Consider the following 20,315-nt stretch of genomic DNA (forward strand, 5'->3'; position numbering starts at 1 on the left):
GTTTGCTTGCTGTTATTATCTTGACGTCGGTCGATTACAGGTACGATATTTCTCCATCCGGTATCTTGTACTTCTCCGTACAATCCCTCGCCTCGAAACCCGTTTCATTGCGCGATGTTTGCGCACCAACCAGCCGTTCTGCCGAACAATTACAAACCCCAGAGCAATGCAATGTGCAGCTGCTGACTGTTCTGTTTCTCTTCTCTCTCCTTCAGTTTTAAAAACGAACGAAAGCTTAATATCCGACCGCGGAAACCAAAAAATCAAAAAAAAAAAAATCAAATTATTTTAGAACCGAATAAACCTCTTTTCGCATACGAGTTTCATCGTCGGACCATATCACCGGTTGTTCGAATATACAACTATAACCTACCTTGCATTACAACTCCCGGCTCCCCGCGATTGTCGGCCGTATACTCCCTACCATTCACGTCACGATATTTCGAGCGAGCGAACCGGCCTGGAGGAGAAAAAGGTCTGACGGGAAAGCTGCTCAGTTGCACGGAAATTCCCACATTGTCCCCATCCCGTTTACGAGAGAAGGGTCCCTTATCCTTATATCATACTATACTGTACCCGTATTTCTAGACACGTCTCGACATAAATCCCCGTTATATTCTTGAGCATTCCGACATCTTCTACGTTACGTATATAGCAATCGGATCTGTTCTTTTGCATCTACGGATGGGCAATTGAGGAGGGAGAGAGAGAAAGAAGTTTAGGACAGAGCCCTAAGATCCCAATCTGCTTGATCAAGTGAAGGAAGGGTCCCCGTCTCTCTCCAACAGTTCTACTTCTTATTCCCCACTTTCCCCGGAATATCACATTGCCGCCCTTTCTTTTTTTCGATCGGTTTCGCCAGCGGGTTTCGTTCGTCTTCCGTCAACTTGACGCCAACTTGACGCCAACTTGTTGTAGCTGCAGGTTACATACGCCTCCTTCCTTTCGCTCGTCCGGAAATTTTTCGAAAAGGTTGATTCGGCAAAAAGCAAAGTCGCTCAGACCGACCAGTTCAGGGAAAAAAAACTTTGACCCACCAACCAACGGTGCAGAAAGAAGCCAGGTCTTATTCCTCGCCCAACTACGCCATCGCGAATTATTTTATTAGTTATTATTCTCCTCCCCCTCCGTTATAACCTCCGAAATATAGTCGTCGTGTCCTTCCCTTTCCCTCTTCTTTCTGTTGTTTGTGGTTGTTGTTTGCAAGAAGGGAGCAAGTGTCGTTGGAAGAGGGAAGAATCAAGAGGCAAGATTCGGACCCCTGGAAAAGCTGCCAAACACAAACCCGACCTCTCCCCATCTCATCTTTTCTAATTTTCTCCAATTCACCCGAAAAACCACCAACAACAACCACAACCACCATCATCCTCCGTACTTCAGACCGAATTGTCCACCGGCCGTTTCTTTCTAAATATTCGAACGATTTGGGCATCTTTCTTTTCATGTTACCGACGGTTCTAGTCTAGGTACGAAGGGTTTGGCGGACCATGTCGTCGCGCACGGCGGGCTTCGCGGACTTCTTCCCCGACAGACCGTCGGCGTTGAAGGAGAAGGATAAGGCAGCAACAGCTCTCTCAGCTCAAGCAACTGCGACTCCATCGACATCTCCTCCCTTGTCAGCTCACAAGTCTCGGAACAATAGCTTGTCATCACTCAATCACGTCAAGGACTCCTCTCTTGCATCTGTTACATCTACATCTACATCTACCGCTACTATATCTAATCATGTGCACTCCTCCTCCACTTCATCCACCGCTACGGCTGTGGTACAGGCTATCGCCATCCCCACCCCTACTGATGACTACGATGCCGGCGAACTCTCGTCTTCGTCCGCTCCTGCTTCTGGCGGGGAAACCTCCTCGCTCGCTAGCAACGGGTCGTCGTCGTCTGGTCCTCCCTTCCACAACTCCCACACCCTTACCCCCGTGACCACCACCTCCTCTCCGCCCCCGAGACCCTCGAGCCCGGACCATTCCCTCAAGAATGAGATCACGCAGACCTCACTATCTGCCTCCGGTACTAATCTTCCGGTCAAATCTCCGGCCCCGACAGCTATCGACAGCTTTACCACTTCCTCCCGGAGACCCGGATCTTCTTCTGGACCAAAAATTTACGTGAAACCGATGCTCCCGAAACGGAACTATTGCATCATTTTTGACCCTGAGCTCGAAGGCCGTGGTTCCACCAAAAAGTCCGAAAAGGCGAAACCTCAATATCGTTTCGACGGCGGTGGTGTAAGTTCCCATCCTCCTCCGCCTTTCAATTGCCACCTGAAGAGCTCATAGAAAAGGCTTTTACCGGTGAGAATATACTAATTTCGACTTTTTGCATGCATACAGCTACCGGGTCCGGTCTCCGACCCTCGTCTCAGAATCGCAAATTACCACCTAGGCGCAACTAAGGGTAAACGGCGACTTCGCAAATCACCCTACGAGCTCCATTGGCCCACCGACGAGAATACCATCGGCCCTGGACCTCCTACCCAAATCGTTATCTCGGGACTAACTCCGTTGCATACACAGCAAGACGTGCATATGCATTTTAGGATGTATGGCGAGATCGCCGAGCTCGAAATCAAGCTCGATCCGACGACGGGGGCATCAATGGGTGTGGCGATGGTAAGGTATCGTGAAGTTAACGGTCGTAAGGCTTCGGCGCACGAGAGTGCGAAACGGGCAGTTGCGAGCGGTAATGGATCGAAGATCGGTATGTCGATTGTGACCGTGGAGTTCGATAGAGACGGTGATCGGAGTCGGAGGTTGATGGAGAAGTACTTGGCCAAGAAGAAGAAGGATGCAGACGACGCTGCTAGAGAAGCAAAGATTCGAAATTTGGCGCCAAAGGCTCCGTCGAGTATGCTTGCTGCCGCCAAGGCTACTAGTCCTCCACCTCCGCCGCCAGCTCTCCAACAGCAACAGCAACAACAACGAGATAAATCGTCTAGGCGAGATCGGAGTGCCTCGAGAAGTCGGACACCGGTGAGAGATGCGAAAAAAACCGATAGCCGGAGCAGGTCGACTTCTCGGCAGGGTCGGTCGACGAGCCAGTCCAAGCCTGCGGAGGTTGTCGAAAGGCGCATTTCCCCCAAAACTCGCGAACAGATTGGAGACAACCCCTATCTTTTCATATCAGCAAAGTCGATACCAGCAGACGAGAAATTTGTTGTTCATTTGCGAGGCCGACTCCGGAGGTACGAGTGGGATAGAATTGTGGTCGATGACTCCGGATTTTTCATTCGGTTCTCAAGATTTTCGGAAGCCGAACGATGTTTCGATATGTGCGATGGTATGCCTCTATTCTCCTATGTCATGGATATGGAGATCCACAAGGGCCAAAATGGACGAGGTGAATCACGTTCAACATCTCGGCCGCGACAGAGGCCATTCGACGGAGACAGCTATCGTCCTGGTAGGGATGACAAGCCAAAGGAGAAAGAACGGGAAGCTCGTAAGAAGGTTGTGTATCATGCTGGTACTAGCTCGATGAACCTGCTTGGTGTGGACCTTAGGACGATGATGATCCAGGATTTGAAAAAACGGGTGTCTGCGCCGACGATTTATGATGGAGCTGATGCACACAGATCGAAACGTCAGAAACCGAGCGATACCGCACCCGCATTCAAAGCCCCGCTTCCTTACTCCCCGATGCACCATATCGCGATACAAAGCCCCTCCCTTAAAGAAGATCAGCCGGCGCCGACACTTGCGAGCCGGTTGGCGGCGCTGCCACGGTTTAAGAAGAAGGAAAAGTCTACCGCAGCTAGATCTGCTGCTAACCGGGGCAGCCCTCTTAAACGACGGGTTACCAAGGTGGCAGATGTTAGACCCCTTCATCATAGGCTCGGACGGTATGATTCGGATGACTCGGATGAGGATGATTCGAATGTCCCGACCAGGTCCGCTAGCCGTACTGCGTACTTGTCTTCAGACGAGGATGACACGTCGACCCACCATACTGGGACACCGAAGAAGCAGAAGAGGGGCACTAGGAGCGTGTCTTCTAAGATGATGGATATGTCGGCTACTTCAGATGAAGAGGAGGATGAAGATTTGTTAAGAAAAATCTCGAGGAAGAAGAAGGAGGAGAGGGAGAGGAAAGAGAAGGAGGAAGAGGAGGAAGAGGCTGACGCTCACATAGTCCCTGATGAGATGGATGTGGACGATGCGATGTCTGAGGTTGCGGAGGCACAACCGAAGGGTAAACATCGGTTGGTCATCTCTTCGAGTGAGGATGAGGACGAGGAGGACCTTGACGAGGTTGACCTGGTGCCTGTACCTGACATTCCCCAAGTTCGCGAGGATCTGGCATTGAAGAACTTGCAAGCCGATGACCTCCATCTCGGAGACGCTAAGCCTGGGTTAGTGGTTGATGACGAACCATTGACCGAGACAGCTGATGAGAAGACAAAAGCGAAGAAGAAGAAGCGACCGGCTAAAAAACTCACACTTGGCAAAAAGAAGTCGACGGCGAGGAAGAGCAAGAAAGAGGTTGTGGAGGTTGTGGAATCTGAAGATGAAGCTGTAGAAGATATAAAGGAAGACGAGGCAGTGCCTGCCGCTGCCCCGGTTGCTCGGCCGAGTGATAGCTGGCCGGAGTGGGCTCGACCGACTCAAAGTGAGAAGCCTGTGCGGACCTTCGTGGACGATGAACCTTATGTGTTGGATCTGGACGGTCTGCAAGGTCTTGTTAAAGACGATGAAGATCTTCAGTTTCTCCAGGCTGCACTTGGGAATGTGGAGCTTTCTGACCTCGGGAGTGTGGACCTGTGGGCGTATCGACAGAAGGAGATGAAGTTTGTCAATCTCGATGTCCGCGGCCCAACAGAGAAACGCTTCCAGTATGAAGGCTACTATAAAGGTAACACGACTGGATCAGCTCGAACACAAGGGTCTAGCAGAATTCCGGACGCGGAGAAGGCACAATACCTACCTCATCGACTTCGACTAGCTAAACAGAAGGCAGACCGCGAAGCTGCGACCAAGGCGAAGGATATGTCTCTAGCGAACAAAGAGAGTCAGCCGATCGTTAATAATGTGGTCAAAGATACCTCTCGTTCGAACCGCGCCAACAATCGACGTCTCGCGGCGGAGGTCAACTTGCAGAAGCAGACACTGGCAGCTGTCGATGTTCACGATGTCATCAACTTCAACCAACTGAAGAAGCGGAAGAAGCCTGTCCGATTCGCTCGATCTGCTATTCACAACTGGGGCCTATATGCTATGGAGAACATCTCGAACAATGAGATGATCATCGAGTATGTTGGTGAGATCGTGAGACAGCAAGTCGCAGACCTAAGAGAAAAGAATTACCTCAGGAGCGGGATTGGAAGCAGTTACCTGTTCAGAATCGATGAGACAACCGTTATTGACGCGACGAAGAAAGGTGGTATCGCGAGGTTCATCAATCATAGCTGTACTCCGAACTGTACAGCTAAGATTATCAAGGTTGAGGGAACCAAGAGAATTGTGATTTATGCGCTGCGAGATATTCATAAAGGTAAGCACCGCTGCCTTGTAGGTTGTTGGAAGAAGGGAAACTAACGTTGTTTGATGATAGATGAGGAACTCACCTATGATTACAAGTTTGAACGCGAAATCGATAGTGAGGAGCGCATACCTTGTCTTTGTGGATCCAGCGGCTGTAAAGGCTTCCTTAATTAATAACCTTGGAGCGCTACCGTTTTTCGATTCGGACATCAATTTCTTCCTTGGCTTTTTCCTTTCATACAAACCACGACCGTTCAACCACTATCGCCAGGCCACAGCCGACATCTTGCAGTTGGCCGAGTCTTCCACGTTTCAACACTTACGACCATTGTTTCAACATCATAGCTTCGCAGGAACGATAATTTCTTTTCCTTCCTTAAGAACTTAATCCTTTCAACAAAAAGTCAGCCAATATTTTTCTTCTCCAAGAGATGGGAAAAAAGTTTTTAATGATGGGATACCCACCAAAGCACGATATACTAGGAGTTTATAGGCGTTTTGTCTTTCCCACCCTTTCCATTATGATTCTCTTTTCATCGACAGCATCTTATAGGGGATAACAATCTTACCTCGTTTTTCTTCTCCTGATCATCTGTATCCCTGGGTCATCATCGGCTGGCTGTCTTCAATGCTCTGTCTGTCACATCTACCAGTGATAGTCGGTTCCTTTTATCGATATCTCCCCTTCTGTTATTTCTTGCTGTTAGCGGGTTTTGTTAATGCCGTTTCCTTTTTTTCGTTCTCTTGAGGGGCGTACTGTACGCCGTATGTCCTTTGTTCCCTTTTTTTTTTCTTTCTTAATCTTCTTTTTGTGACATACTATAAACAGGCTAGCTCTTATTCCAAAGAAGGGCCATAGCTGGCCTCTCTCACCTTTGCTGGTTTAACCCCCTCCCTTCAAACACCTCTCGTGTTCAAATAGCTTTCTTGTTGTTGTCGTCCTCCTTTTTTAGATCAATGCTTTCCTAGTGATGGAGAATAGCGGGGCGATAATTAATGTATCTTCTCTCCCTTCCTTCCCCTTTCATAATTCTCTTCTGGTTGTGGTACACGGGCAGCCTTGAGGTGATGATAATGTATCCGGATGAATGAGGTTTTCCCTCCTCCTTAATTTTTTCTTGTTCTTCTCCTTCTGCCTCTTCTTCGGTGCTGAGGTTCTTCTTGGTTCTTCATGCATTTATATCATGATTCGATGGATCGAGGAGTTTGTGTTCTCTTCTTCTCCTTTTGTTTATGCACGGTCTCCATGTCGATAGAAGGTTTGGAAGGCGTAATATATGCTCGAGGGAGCGAGCGGTTGGTTAGGTTGTTAGATGCGCGCATCGTTTTCAAGATGTAGGGTGTAGATAAATAAACTGGGGGAGGCGGTGTTTACCTCCTCCCCTCTCACTAGATAGTTGATATTGAGTTGTTAAAAGGAAATAGATGGTTTCTTGTTATACCTAAATCCAGCAGCAGCTAGAGCTCGTCGTTCCGAGCGAGGATGATGTCCTCCTGTTAAGGTGTCGTAGTTGATGTTGCATGCAAGTACCATGATGGGTTGGCTGATGGAGGAAATGCGTCCGAATGAATATCTACAAGATAAAAAAAATAGATGCAACCGCATCGAGGTTCTTGGTAGCCAGCCCTTCAAGGAAGCTACCTACCCTGCGAGATAGAATTCGAGCATGGAGGAGAGAGCTCGCGAGGCTTCGAGGTCGAACGCGGACCTGGATCTAGCTCGACTCTCAGGATGCATGTAATTATACAGAATCACGCCGTTGCTGGAGATCATATTCGTCCGAAGGAGGTCTCGGTCCAACATCGGGATTCTCTGCTGGCGCAATAGAAGGGAGGAAATGGATGGACTGAGGATGATCGATCACAGATTCCTAAAATATATTCATTATGCATTGATCATGATTAATATATGTATTTGATGATTCGTGGGGCGCTGGGAGAGGTAGGTATGCGGGCAGACATGTCGATAGTGGGAATGTGAAATTCACCATCTTTGATCCGGGTATGAACATTGCTCGTAGACTGTGGGCATTGTAGATGATGTTTGTTGTGAAAAGAAAATTTAGAAGATGAGGGATAGGTTCGTGGAGGTTGACCTTGATCAATATTTCCCAAATGCATCACGGAATCTGGCATCGGGGTTATCACAAAAGCAACAAGAGCAAAGACTGATCGAAACCACAAATCCTTCTTTTCAATTCCGCCAGTTTCATGAGCTCGGACAACTAAAGATCCTATCTAAAAATACAGAATTCGCATTCAAATACTCATAGCGAATGACCATGTTGGTATTAAACCCCAAAATTTCCAATGCAGATGCTTCCGGAACGCCAATTACTTGCAATACTCAATGCTGAACGAATGATTCGACGACGCAGATGATTCCAATATACAACTAATACTGCCCCGATACCGGATGGAGCAATGCCTCTGGCCTACATATGTCCTTGTTTTCTGCCCATTCTTCCCAGAAGGCTTGGGCATCTTTCGCGTCTCCGGAGTACTATGGTTGAAGCTGTTAGCGGGAGACGGAGAATCATGAATCTGGAGAGCTCTTACGCTTAGGTCAAACGCAACTTTCTCTTGCTGCACTGTGACAGCATCGTTCGTTGCCACTTTTGCAGTGATGGCATTCGAAGCGGCGGCTTCCTCAGCTGTATACAAAGGATGTTGGTAGAAGAAGGCGGTGAGGTTCTTATGTGCCGCGACTGTTGGAGCAAAGTACTCGGAGTGGCAGTTGATGTTCTGCATGTTGACTGATGCTAGAGCCTCCACCATGCGTCTCGAGAATCCACTATACCACTGTTAGCTTGGAACTGAGTTGGGTTGGTGGAAGGGATTGTTTTACATACCCGACAGCACTTAGGCTCCTCCTGACCTTGCCTTTCTCATTCCCATCGACCTTGAAGAATTGGAGGCACGCTGACTCGAGTGCATCCCAGTTCTCTTCTGGCTCTCTTGTAACATCGAAAGTTACGAGATCGGGTCGCTCCGGCATGCTCTTCCCATCGTCCTTGAGTTCCCTGTGGAAAGCATACTCCTCATCCACGCTCTTCAACAAAGTATCCCATCGCCCTATCAATCTCGTATGCGCGTTGACGAAATACACAAATTCATATTTCGAATAGTCACGCATAAATTTCTGAACCGCAACATGCATATTGCTTTCATACTTGTCGAATGGGACATCCTTGCCAAGATATGTCTTCAAATCGTCACTGTTGAAGGTTAATGCTAACGGCCTAAGTCCCTCTGGGATGACGTGGTTTACATAATCTTTCTGTGCCGCTTTGTCACCGTCGACATAGACGAGGAGGTAGACATGGAACTCCGCCACCCATCCTGCTTCTGTAATTAATGCGCTAAGGTGGTGCATAAAATGTTGGTTCCAACTTTGACCCTTCGCCATGTGCACCACCAACGCACGCTTCCAGTCCTCGTTACAGTCATTTATAACCCCTAATGTTCTCGAGAAGCGGGGAACGGGGTTCAAATATTTCCCGAACCTGTCATTGTAAGTCCAACAGCCAGCCGACGGTTTTCGTCCCACGGAGAACCACGTTTTAAAGGATTGGCCTTGTGATTTGGATTTCCTACCCAATACGACATTGTCGCCTCTGACTACGTTGAATTTTACGGATGGTACGCTGTCGAGTGCGATTTTGCGAGCTTCGTCAGCTGCGGCGGGGTAGCAGTTGTATTTTGTGAGAACTTCGGTCAAGTTGAAGTTTTCATCGTCAGACGGTGTTAGGAATGGTTTTGGTGCTGGAGTTGTGAGTGATGCAGGGTCCTGCGACGGTTTCGATGGTGTGTTAGGGTCTATGCCGTCTTCATCATCCGTTGGATATCCTTCATGATTTTCGCCAGCATGTTCGGATGCCTTTGTTGGCGGAGTAGATGGAAGTGCCTGCGCCGTAGCGGTAGCCAGAATTATGGACGTATGAAACAAAGTAGCAGTATATGTGATATGGCATGTTGATTCCGCCACTTGTATCGCTGGAGGACGGTTCTTTTGACTCGAAGGTATTATGCCATCCTGTGAGAGTTTTGTCGCTGAGAAGCCGAACCAAAGCGTGGTGATCGTGACCAGCACGAACCCGGCCGCGAGGATTAAACGTGGGCTGAGCATTTCGTGGATACTGCTGAAGAAATTGCGAACGCGATTTCTAACGAATTAAAAGAGCCGCACGAATGTGCTCCAGTTCGGGGCTAGATCGATCGAGTCTGATCTTAGTGTTTTACCAGCGGGGCGTCGAAGTTGAACGGCTAATATCAGAATACGCGGGACTCGACCCTCGTCGAGGCCGTCTGTTTATGCCGCGGTCCCTATAAATATATGGAGGGTAGATTGTTAGAACTGGCGATTTCGGTGCGGACAGCGAATCCGGGGGAGGCTATAATTGCTGGTGAAGTTTAGAGGAAAAGAAGAGATCCTGCAAGCTTGAGGACTGGAGAAGTTTCCAGCCGTATTCTGGGATAGTTAGTGCCGGGGCAAGCTGATGTGCTGCGCCGCGATAACAAAATCCAACATTCCCAACGCATCGAGGCGCTAAAGTTCAAGTCCCCTTAAGATTTAGGCAGCATAAATGTAAAACCGGGAACGGGCGCAAAGTATAAACTGAATAGGATAAGGCAATACCATTGTTTTACAAGTGCTGGCGGACCGTGATCTATAATTCTGTGGCTTGCCGGCACCTTTTTCGTGAATCGACGCTATTTGTTTGTAGCCGACGCACAAAAGCGGTTCCTGCGTTTGCGCACGGAGATAAATGGTGTCTTAGTTGTCCAAGCTACGCATATAGAACCGTAATTGGACTGAAGTCATAAACCTAGAAGCTCCCGCGGAGTGTACCTTGATCTGTTCTTTAAAATTTTCTCTCCTTTACCGTTTTACATACTGTCAATGTCGGCTGTTTCGAATTTCTAGCCTTTCAATCAGCAGCTATGGTCTTGTCGTCTAGCATCCTCGGATTTGTCCGCCGTAATATCAAATCCCGGTCCAATTCTTTGAGTAGTTCCCCGCAGCAGAAGAAACAGGGGTCCAATACGGGGTTCCCCTTTCTATCTTTGCCTCGGGAGATACGAGATGAAATTTATTCATATATCGTCCTTTTCCATCACCAACAATTCCGGCCCAATTTGACTTATAATCCAAGTCCTAGATTCGATATACCGGTGTTTAAGGGAGTTGCATTTGCTCCGGTCTCCCGAGGAGGTCTTGCGATTCTTCAGGTGAATAAGCAGGTTCATAGTGAAGCTACGCAGTACTTCTATAATCATAATGCATTCCCTATTCAGATTGTGATCGATGGAGGGGTGTATAATGGTGGGGATGATTGTACACTTCTCCTAACTTGTACAACCCCGTGGGAGGATTTGACATATGAATTTATGGAATCTAGAGAGTAAGTATGCATTCGTTGAATATAAAAGGGTTGCAAGAGAACTTGTATTATTTCTGTACAACTTCGACACAGATTGGTTGCATTATTCGATGATGGCGACAGCGACTAACTTATCATTAACTTTCGTCATTGAAAGCCCTGATCAGGAACCATCTCGCGCCTACCAACCCTCCACATATTATAATGAGAATCCGTTGGACGGTGAATATATCCATGCTGCTAGCAAACCTATTCTTCCGTTACCATGTTACCGAAATCTTATCCGAAAATTCAACGTCGAGATAATCGACACTGGAAGATTTGACCTAGCGGAAGGACAATCACCCATGATACCTGAGAAACTGCGACAAGTTTTAACACCTTTCACGGCCCGCATCCGTGATCTCCTAACGGACTGTGGGGACAAAGTCCACATGAATATCGATCTCATATCACCGATGTTCTCAATGCACGAATCCGAATGGGAAACAAAATTCCAACTAGACGAAGAATATCGATGGCATTATCGACAACTTGTCGAAATCGCTTGGCCCTTAACTCGCGGACATTGGAGCTATACTCTAAAAACACCTCAAATTTTTGAAAACCCGTTTATTCAGAGGATAAAAGAAGAAACTCTAGAATTGTGCGACGAAACACCAGAGTCGCAACGGGATGAAGCGGAAGTGGCGTTCTTGGGATTACCAGCTCTTTCATCTAATCGTGTGTTCGCTATGAACAAGGGTAGATTGGTGGTTACACGGCAGGGATTGATGGGTAGCGGAAGACAAATGTGCATGTATCCGACGGGGGAATATCATATTCCGGGGCGGCCAAGACAGAGTCTTGAAGGGGATCCTAGGAATGAGGGTTCCAATGGGACGTCGGCTAAGCAGAAGATTAGGCGGTTAAGCAAGTACCTTGAGCGGCTATAAAAACTCGAGGATATATCTCATTTTTCTTCAATTTCGGATTCATGTATTAACTTAACTTTCAGACCGATTTGCTTTTGTGGGCACGTTGGATGGTTTGGCATCCGATATCCGTATCTCCATTGTCGTTGGCGTTTTATTCCATAGCATGGTTATGTTTAAAATTCACAATATGATAAAAAATTCTTCGGTTGGTCCCGTTCCAGACGTCAGTCAGCCATTGTATTCCCATCTTGCGCCCTCCTACCTAATACGCATCGGCTCAGATGTTTTGGAACGGTAACAATAGCGACTATAGAGACCGCTACGATGGCGCCGGCTGCCTGTGTTGACGTTGGAGTCAGCACAGTTCAACCCGCGTAGGAAGGCTAACCACTTTCATTCGGTACAGACGGCGGACCATGCGGCTTGGAGGGGCTTAAAACCTCAAGATCCCTCGCGACTGGATCAGAAAGATGTTCAGCGCTCCAGCTCGCTGGCACTCAGCTGAACTACTCTCGACAACCCAAAGACCCCGCAGACATTCGACCGAGTTTACCACACATCGATTCGATTCATCGGTTCGCGATCACTTAGGAGGGGTTTAACACTCAATCCTCGCTTCCCCGGCAATATACAATATGGAGAAAAGGAAATCATCATTTTACGAGCAGTATAAGCTAAAAGCAAGGCTGAGGAGAGTGGGTGACGAACCACCTATAAATACATATGCAGACTCTGGAAAGGCCAAGGATGAACCTGCGCCGAGTAATGAGGACGTGCAAGTAGGCGCACCGTCAGCGGAAAGCGACCCCAACTCTCGTATAGAGAATGTCGAAGCTGCCCGGCCATGTATCGAAAGACTGCGTTTGATAGCCCAAACGGAGCGGGTTATCGGCACGCTTGAAGACGAATATTACGGTCAAACCATCGTGGATGGGGTCTCGAAGCTCCGAAAGAATGACATAAGCTCTGCCCTCCGTGTTCTCGAAGAGTTCAAAGACCTCTCACTTTTCAAGTATAAACGGATCTTACAGCGGGAGATAGCGAACCATCTGCAAATTGTCGCTATTCAACGTATCCATCGATTCGAATACAGCCAAGCTTTCCAGACAATATCAGAACTGAAAGGACACCAAAAAGACTGGGGCTTTTCTGATAATTCCCACCTCATTACTATTAGGCATCTTGCCGGAAGCCATATCAAGAACAAAGCTGTCACGCATATCGAGGCTGGCGAGTATACCCAGGCGGTGGCTCTATTACACTTCCTGGATGTTGATCATTTGATGATTACCGGGTAGCAATTTGTAGAGTGCTTGCCCGGCATTTTCTTAAGGATGCGGAAGAAAGCGTCTAAAAGGAAAATCTCGATCTTGTGTAGACGAATCTATTTCGTGTGGACAAAACTCTCAATATCGCGGATTTCTGGCCGAATTCCTTGCCGATCAAGGGTGGTGATTTAGTCCGAATGGTATTTGGACATCCCACCGAGGGTCACACAAGGAGGGTCGAGACTACCCCCGATGAACGAAGTGCCCGAAAATACACTATCGACAACAATTATAAGACAAGACAGATTCCGAACAACCGTATTCCTGCAGCTACGAATGACCTTCTGGATGCTAGGGATTCCATTCTCCATCAGATACGAATGATATATGAGAAGCGACTCCATCTAGAGTTAGAAACATCGATCTTCCATAGTGCCTTCCAGATTTTATTGGACCTGGAACAGTTTTGGGAACCTCCAGATACAGACCGGATGTCAAAACGTTCAACATCGGGAGTAAAGGTCGTACCAACCGTGGATATGCGCCTAATCAGAGAATTCCTCGTCTCCCGTCAACGAATATTCAAGATTCCTTTGAGAAATGGCAGAGGAGATCCGGATAGTAATTAAGGAGGAGCCGAAAATTGAAGCCGATTCGATACCAACTGGTACTAGCTTAGGCTTTGTCCATTGCCTAACTAATGCAGAGATATTCTATTTCGAAAAACGGGATCTCGACAGGGCGCTTGCTTGGTGCCAGAAAGCTATTGAAATTGCCGATGACAATATGCCTAGTTGGGTGTCGAAATCAGACGCTCTCTACTTGCTTGCCCGGATTTTCGAACGGAAAGACATGCCACTAGATGCTGATTATTACTATTCATTGATACTAGACTTCGAAAATTATGATCAGTGGAGAATATATGGAAATCCAGGCAGGGTCTTGCGAAATTTTGGACACAGCCCTACTCTAAATCGTGGGAAGCTTAGCCTTACCGATAACGACATTACGAACATTATGAACCGTATAACCCAAGGTTTTCCGCATGGGGTCACGGACGATGCTGAGATTCTGGATCTCATTCGTGCAATATACGCAGGTACGTCAAGTCTCGCTATCCTGCTTATGTAGAAGAATCATCAAGTTATCTTACCGTTTTGCCATGCTGACCAAACAATCTTAGATGATGTTTCCTGGTCCGGCAAAGAGATAAAATGGAAAATCCCATCCTATCAGGATGCGGTGTTCATTGGTCCTTTTACACACTTACTCGCGACAGCTGGCCCGTTGGAATATCTTCGGATCGCCCTCCACAACCCATGGGTAGACGTCAAAGAATAGGACCAGTATGGGAATACACCACTCCACAAGGCAGCAAAGGCATATGAAAAGGGCAAGGCCGTGCTTTTGATTCAGTGTGGAGCTAACGAAACGGCCGTTAACAACGAAGGAAACAGTCCCTTGCACGTCATGCTTTGCTTCACCCAAAAGGTGAAATTAAAGGGTGCAGACATCGCAGGGACCTTATCTCTCTTTCTCAACGTCGTGAAGTCCAAAAACTCTACGTTCCCTATCATATACCTCTTGCACACCAAGAATCATGCGGGACAGACTCCAATCGATCTATTGAAGGCCTCACTTGTTGAAGAGTTACAGGCGCCGGAAAGTAACACTGAGCTCGGGTACCTGAAACGCTTTGCGGATGCATGGGGGGTTATATCCAAACTTGCGCATTGTCCGTCAGAGTATAAGAATGATCCTGCATTCGGTATACCAGCCCAACGGGAGAAAGACTTGAAAACCGCGGCTGGTTATAGGAGAACCAAAGCGAGAGACTATGGTGGGACGTCGAAAGGCACCCAGCTATCCACAGTTCGACAGTCGTACGCACGGGAACTCGGACGACAGCGGCCACCTCCACCTTCACCTCCAAGAAACCTTGTAAAGGGCCCCCAAAAGAGAAAGTGAAATTTGCGAAACGGCTTCGGGATCTTTTTGAAAAATAAAACAAAAAAAATTGGTTTTTTGTGCACTTTGCAATTTAGCGTTATATATCTAGAGTTTCGGGTGCTAATCTACAAGTACCTAATTACTATAATTTGTATTATAATTACCTACCTAAGTAAGCATGCTACACGCCATGTCGTGATATATTGCCTGCATGAAAGTTGAATATACATTATGCGATATGAAAGAGGGCTATACCCAACTCTGCCTGTACGTGAACAATTTAAATGATGATTGAATAAACATGCCATGCCCCTCGAACCCGATGACTACGAAACTTCTGGCACAAACGGTGCATCTAGTGCGACCAGGTCTAGCCCATCCTGCAGTCGGCGTGTCACCCCGATGGGAACCAACGTGTATCTGCATAGACGATATGTATGTGCAGGCATTAATATCATTTTCAGACTACTGCCATTCAAATTCGAATCCGGCTTGCAAGGAATGAGTGTTTGCACTAGCTAGTCTTGCTTCCCTATTTGCAAGGGAGGATCCGACCGTTGACGCATGTATTTAGAAAAAAAAAAAAAATTTAGCTTGTCATCGGGTGGGGAAATGTGATGTTTGTTGAATTGACAATTGCATTTTATAGTGTGGTTTGTCGACGAATTGAGGCGCCTGGATTTGCCTTGTGGAGTATGTACAAGCCCGCCAAAGTTCGCCCATCCATCTTATCGTCCTCACTTTCCTCCCAAAATTAACACCATCACATTGGATTCATGGTCCCAACTTATAATTAGCTTCGAGCCTGCTCAAGCGATCCGGTCCAAAATGGACAAATATAGGACACCATCTGCTCCGACGGCTATTCTACGTTTCTAATTCGTTTCTTCTACTAATTTTCCCGGCTTTTCAGCAGCACTATTTGGAAGGTTGCCGTTGGTGCCTCAGCCTTCACGCTTGGTCCGCCTAACCCCCGTGGGTCTGTCGTACACAACCAGATCAATATCGCTGCAGTCATCATCTTACCTTACTTACCTACAACAACATACTATCATATTGCTCTACACAATAATACGCCGGCCGTTTAACTTCTTTCTTTATCGTCTTCGTTCAGCACAATGGGGACCATGATCCGAGACCCTCGTGTCCGCCAAACTCTTAATCAAATCTCGGATAATATCGAATCCGTCGCCGATACAGCCAAGTTCGGCTGCTTCAACTTCACAAAATCCTACTTGGAACCCTGCATAAACTCCATCGCTGCAGTTTGTCCCTCTCCCGAGACCGTCTGTCCATGTTTCTATCACGATGGTTCAGCTTCTCGCCGTCGCCGCCGTGGTCGGCCGGAATTCGCCTTCGAGTTCTACAATTCGGACTATGATGACGATTCTGCGCCGGAGGATCCTTTGCGGTGGGGAAACGACGAGTTAGACAGGTTGCTGGCCGGTAGCGGTGTTGCTGGTCGGAGGAGGAAGGCCGGTTCAAGAAATGAGGGGATGTATTACACCCGGAGTGGGCAACGGCGTGTTGGACCTGAAACAAGAAGGAAATCGGCTTTGGCTCGTGATGGTGGGCCGGACCCTACAATTATTCCCAATACGGCTGCTTTGGGTTTCTTAAGTTATTTCCCCTGGGTCAGAAAACGGCAAGCATTACGATACAAACCATCTGCCGCGGATTTACAAGATCATCCTGGAGGATACGGTGGGGTGGGAGGAGAATTCCGGGAAGAGGATCTGGATGCAGAATCAGAAGCACTGCTTGGAGTTGGGAGAGGAATTAATCGAAATTTTTCCCAAGACGAAAGATGGGATAAGACTGGAAGAGGTCGGAGCGGGACTACTAGCAGCGGCGACACAACCGATACTTTTCGAAGCAGAGCAGATTTGTTCCCTAGCGAGGACGAGGACGACGCTGTCCCTTTGGGCGATGAATTTGATATCATACTGGAACCGGAAACCGGATCAAGTGGCAAGCGATCCAAGAAGGGAATCCGAAGGCAACGAACTGGAGATACTAGCTCGGGATTGAGTCGTAATGGAAGCATTGGATCACCAGCCAGAAGTGGAAGAAAGACACCCACGAGTGACGAGTTTAGGATTGAGGATGACGTGGATATCGATGAGGATGCACGGGAAGTCGACTTAAACTTTCCAAATCTAGCACGGGGTCGTAGCGACGAGGACCTGAGAAGAGAGGAGGAGGAGATTCGCAAGGAAGAGGAGCAAGCGATTAAGATGCGGCGTGAAGCCGCCAAGAGACTGGCCATTTCACGAGGATTGAGTAGTGAAGGGCCGGTAAGAGACAATCTCATAATAATCGGTTTTTTAGAACCATTCTAACGTCGTCTGGTATAGTCTTCCCCGCTTCTTGATACGGCAGAACGGGCTGTTCCTATGTTCCACGCTGTTTCCCCAGCCATAATCTCGGATTCTGATATCGAAGACGTCCCGCCGCCCCTGGCGCTGGCGCTGACATCCAAGGAAACACAGTTTCAATCCGATTCAGCCATTGATATATCGGAGTTTCCTCAACGTGAAGTTATAAACAAGCCAACAATCCCCGAAAATGATGTCAGCCACAAGAAGCATGAGGCTTCAACGGAGCTGATACAAACAAATGGAAATACTGGAATTACGCATTAGCCGCATATTATTTTGGAGTTTGGTTTTAAAATTTAGTACTCAATTTATGGGATTTGGGTGGCAATTCATGGTTCTGGGGGGATGTCTAGCAATGTCGGAGTTATTTGTTTTGCGCTAACAGAAGAGTTTTTTACCCCGAGACGTTAGTCTATCCGTCAACCAGCCTTAGAAGGCTCGAAGAATCCTGGAGAGAATGGGGACCATTGTGTACGTTTTATGAAGAAAAAATTTACGACGAGCTCTACAGCTTAATGATCCAATCTCCTGGTACCGGTGGCCCTTGCAGCCTACTTTTTTTGGTCAAAGCAAAATGCACCCCACAGAAACCACCCCCACTCCTAGGCGCCCAATCGAACACGGAAAACCCCCGCTTGCATAAGGATTAGGTGACAGAATCGTGAGCTCATCTCTCATCCAGTCGTCCAGCGATGGCGCCATCGCATCCAGCTCTAGCTATTCGCCAAATTTTTCAACCAGCTGTTGGAGGAAGCTGGGGTAGCATAGAGTTCGAAAAGCTTACTGCCCTGGGGGAAGCTCTAACTTCGGATTTACACCGGGGTTCTTTCAAGGACCCGAAGAACTGACTCAAAGGGCCCCTTTTAAATACTGATCAAAATTGCCGTCCTTTGATCTAGTTTTCAACAAGGATTCTTGAGTTCTAATATACCGGCATTTTTGATGATATATTACTAGCATTTCGTTCGTATTCTTACTATACTGCTTTCTCTCCGTCTTTATCCGTCTTGAGTAGGCTTCCAAAATGGGCCCAACGTTACACAACAGCCACGCCGCCAACACAAACGGCCATACAAACGGCACGAATGCAGAATCCACAAATGGCCACTCAAATGGTCACGCAAATGGCAAGCTACAGGCCTCACGAGCCTCTGAGCTCGACGAGCTTCTCAAGCCTGTGCTGGAGCAGTTGATATCTTTTGTCGCTGCTGCTGATACGGAACTCGAGGCACATGTGAAGGGCGATAGTACTCACCAGTCCACTCTAGTAGATTACCACTCGCCCGAAGACCTCACAAAGATCCTCTCCTCTACACTTTCACTACCATCGAAGCCAGCTGGACGGTCGGGCATCCTATCCTCTCTCGAGTCGATCCTCAAGTACAGCGTGAATACCTCGGCCCCAGGTTTTCTGGACAAACTTTATTCCGCCCCTGTAGCTCCGGGTGTAGCCGCAGATCTCATTCTCAGTGTCCTAAATACGAATCTACACGTCTACCAAGTCTCGCCGGTCCTAACGTTGATCGAAAAACATGTTTCAAGATCCCTCGCCGCATTATTCGGCTTCACGGGTCCCAGGAGCGGTGGGATTTCTGTCCAAGGCGGTTCGGCGTCGAATACCACATCTATCGTTATCGCGCGAAATACGTTATATCCGAAGACTAAAGTCGAGGGAAACCATGCTGATGGGTTAAAGCTTGTGATGTTCACGAGCGCTCATGGACATTATTCTATCGAGAAGGCTGCACAGATGTGTGGTTTTGGAAGTGCGGCTGCTATTCCGGTGCCTGTTGATAAAGTTACGGGGCGGATGATACCAGAGGAACTTGAAAGATTGGTGTTGCAGGCGAAGGAGAAAGGCCAGACGCCCTTTTATGTTAATGCTACAGCTGGTAGTACGGTCCTTGGATCCTTCGATCCGTTCACGGAAATCGCAGCGATCGCGAAGAGACATAATATGTGGTTTCATATCGATGGTGCTTGGGGCGGTAGTTTTGTGTTTTCGGACAAGTTGAAACGTCAGTTTTTGGTTGGAGCTGAATTAGCGGATTCTATTGCTATCAATCCGCATAAAATGATAGGGGTACCGGTTACTTGCTCGTTCTTGTTAGGCAAGGATTTGGAGTTATTCCAGAAAGCCAATACGCTAAAGGCTGGGTATTTATTCCATGATAGAGATGGAGATGATGTTGAGGGGTGGAGGGAGCCGTATGATTTGGCGGATTTGACGTTACAGTGTGGTAGGAGGGGGGATAGTTTGAAACTCTTCCTGGCATGGCAGTACTACGGAACAAAAGGGTACGAACAGCTGGTGGAGAGGGCACACCAAGTGGCGGAACATATGGTTGGAATTGCAGCTGCAAGTGAGAACTTCAAGTTGGTTTCCACAAACCCACCGCCTTGCCTACAAGTATGTTTCTATTATGCACCCGGTGGACAAGATGTCTTTGGGACAGGGGAGGGACAAATTGTCCCACCAGGACTAGAAGGATTGAATACGAGTGAAGAAGAGTATATTGGAAAGTTTAACTCTAAGGTTACGGAAATTATTACGAGAGAGTTAGTAGAGCGTGGGTTCATGATTGACTTTGCGCCGGCGCTTGAAGGGAGGAAGGCCGAGGGGAAGTTCTTTAGGGCTGTGGTTAATATTCAGACGCCGAAGGAGACGGTGGAGAGGTTGGTGGGTGAGATTGAGAGGATTGGGACGGATGTTGTAAGGCAGATTAGAGAACAATATGCATCTTAAAAATGATGTAATTGCTTGAACAGCGATTAGAATATCGAACCATGGGTGGACATCTACCTTTTTTTTGGAATCTATAAAGATGGTAGCAGGACATTAATACATTTGCCTCAGCTAGGATAGGGAAGCTAGTCTTATTATACTACCAATATAACTTCAAGCCTTACGAACTCACATGGCCAACGT

At 47.7% G+C, this 20,315-nt stretch overlaps 7 protein-coding genes across 8 annotated transcripts; 6 read left to right on the forward strand and 1 right to left on the reverse strand.

Moving 5' to 3' along the window:
* Window positions 1–1,487: 1,487 nt before the first annotated feature.
* DFL_009010 (uncharacterized protein) lies at window positions 1,488–5,660 on the forward strand (the record flags this gene model as incomplete). The annotated part of the gene is made up of 3 exons (XM_067638830.1): window positions 1,488–2,234; window positions 2,340–5,496; window positions 5,557–5,660. The coding sequence occupies 3 exons, from the start codon at window positions 1,488–1,490 to the stop codon at window positions 5,658–5,660; spliced, it is 4,008 nt and encodes a 1,335-aa protein (XP_067486678.1).
* Window positions 5,661–7,881: 2,221 nt separating this feature from the next.
* On the reverse strand, window positions 7,882–9,615 carry DFL_009011 (uncharacterized protein; the record flags this gene model as incomplete). Its single annotated transcript, XM_067638831.1, has 3 exons — window positions 7,882–7,989; window positions 8,046–8,280; window positions 8,339–9,615. 3 exons carry the CDS (start codon window positions 9,613–9,615, stop codon window positions 7,882–7,884), a joined length of 1,620 nt encoding a protein of 539 aa, XP_067486679.1.
* An 815-nt stretch (window positions 9,616–10,430) lies between these two features.
* Window positions 10,431–11,805, forward strand: DFL_009012 (uncharacterized protein; the record flags this gene model as incomplete). The annotated part of the gene is made up of 2 exons (XM_067638832.1): window positions 10,431–10,891; window positions 11,028–11,805. 2 exons carry the CDS (start codon window positions 10,431–10,433, stop codon window positions 11,803–11,805), a joined length of 1,239 nt encoding a protein of 412 aa, XP_067486680.1.
* A 617-nt stretch (window positions 11,806–12,422) lies between these two features.
* Window positions 12,423–13,085, forward strand: DFL_009013 (uncharacterized protein; the record flags this gene model as incomplete). The annotated part of the gene is made up of 1 exon (XM_067638833.1): window positions 12,423–13,085. The coding sequence occupies one exon, from the start codon at window positions 12,423–12,425 to the stop codon at window positions 13,083–13,085; it is 663 nt and encodes a 220-aa protein (XP_067486681.1).
* A 167-nt stretch (window positions 13,086–13,252) lies between these two features.
* On the forward strand, window positions 13,253–15,023 carry DFL_009014 (uncharacterized protein; the record flags this gene model as incomplete). The annotated part of the gene is made up of 4 exons (XM_067638834.1): window positions 13,253–13,676; window positions 13,762–14,154; window positions 14,239–14,378; window positions 14,427–15,023. The coding sequence occupies 4 exons, from the start codon at window positions 13,253–13,255 to the stop codon at window positions 15,021–15,023; spliced, it is 1,554 nt and encodes a 517-aa protein (XP_067486682.1).
* Window positions 15,024–16,123: 1,100 nt separating this feature from the next.
* DFL_009015 (uncharacterized protein) lies at window positions 16,124–17,650 on the forward strand (the record flags this gene model as incomplete). The annotated part of the gene is made up of 2 exons (XM_067638835.1): window positions 16,124–17,302; window positions 17,363–17,650. The coding sequence occupies 2 exons, from the start codon at window positions 16,124–16,126 to the stop codon at window positions 17,648–17,650; spliced, it is 1,467 nt and encodes a 488-aa protein (XP_067486683.1).
* A 760-nt stretch (window positions 17,651–18,410) lies between these two features.
* On the forward strand, window positions 18,411–20,132 carry DFL_009016 (uncharacterized protein; the record flags this gene model as incomplete). 2 transcript variants are annotated; one of them, XM_067638836.1, is made up of 1 exon in its annotated part: window positions 18,411–20,132. In XM_067638836.1, the coding sequence occupies one exon, from the start codon at window positions 18,411–18,413 to the stop codon at window positions 20,130–20,132; it is 1,722 nt and encodes a 573-aa protein (XP_067486684.1). The 2 variants fall into 2 exon arrangements, with proteins under 2 accessions (XP_067486684.1, XP_067486685.1); XM_067638837.1 differs by having other exon boundaries at window positions 19,344–20,132.
* Window positions 20,133–20,315: the final 183 nt, after the last annotated feature.

Source organism: Arthrobotrys flagrans (genome assembly GCF_004000055.1).
Source record: "Arthrobotrys flagrans strain CBS H-5679 chromosome Unknown unitig_1, whole genome shotgun sequence".
In the NCBI taxonomy this organism is placed as follows: domain Eukaryota; kingdom Fungi; phylum Ascomycota; class Orbiliomycetes; order Orbiliales; family Orbiliaceae; genus Arthrobotrys; species Arthrobotrys flagrans.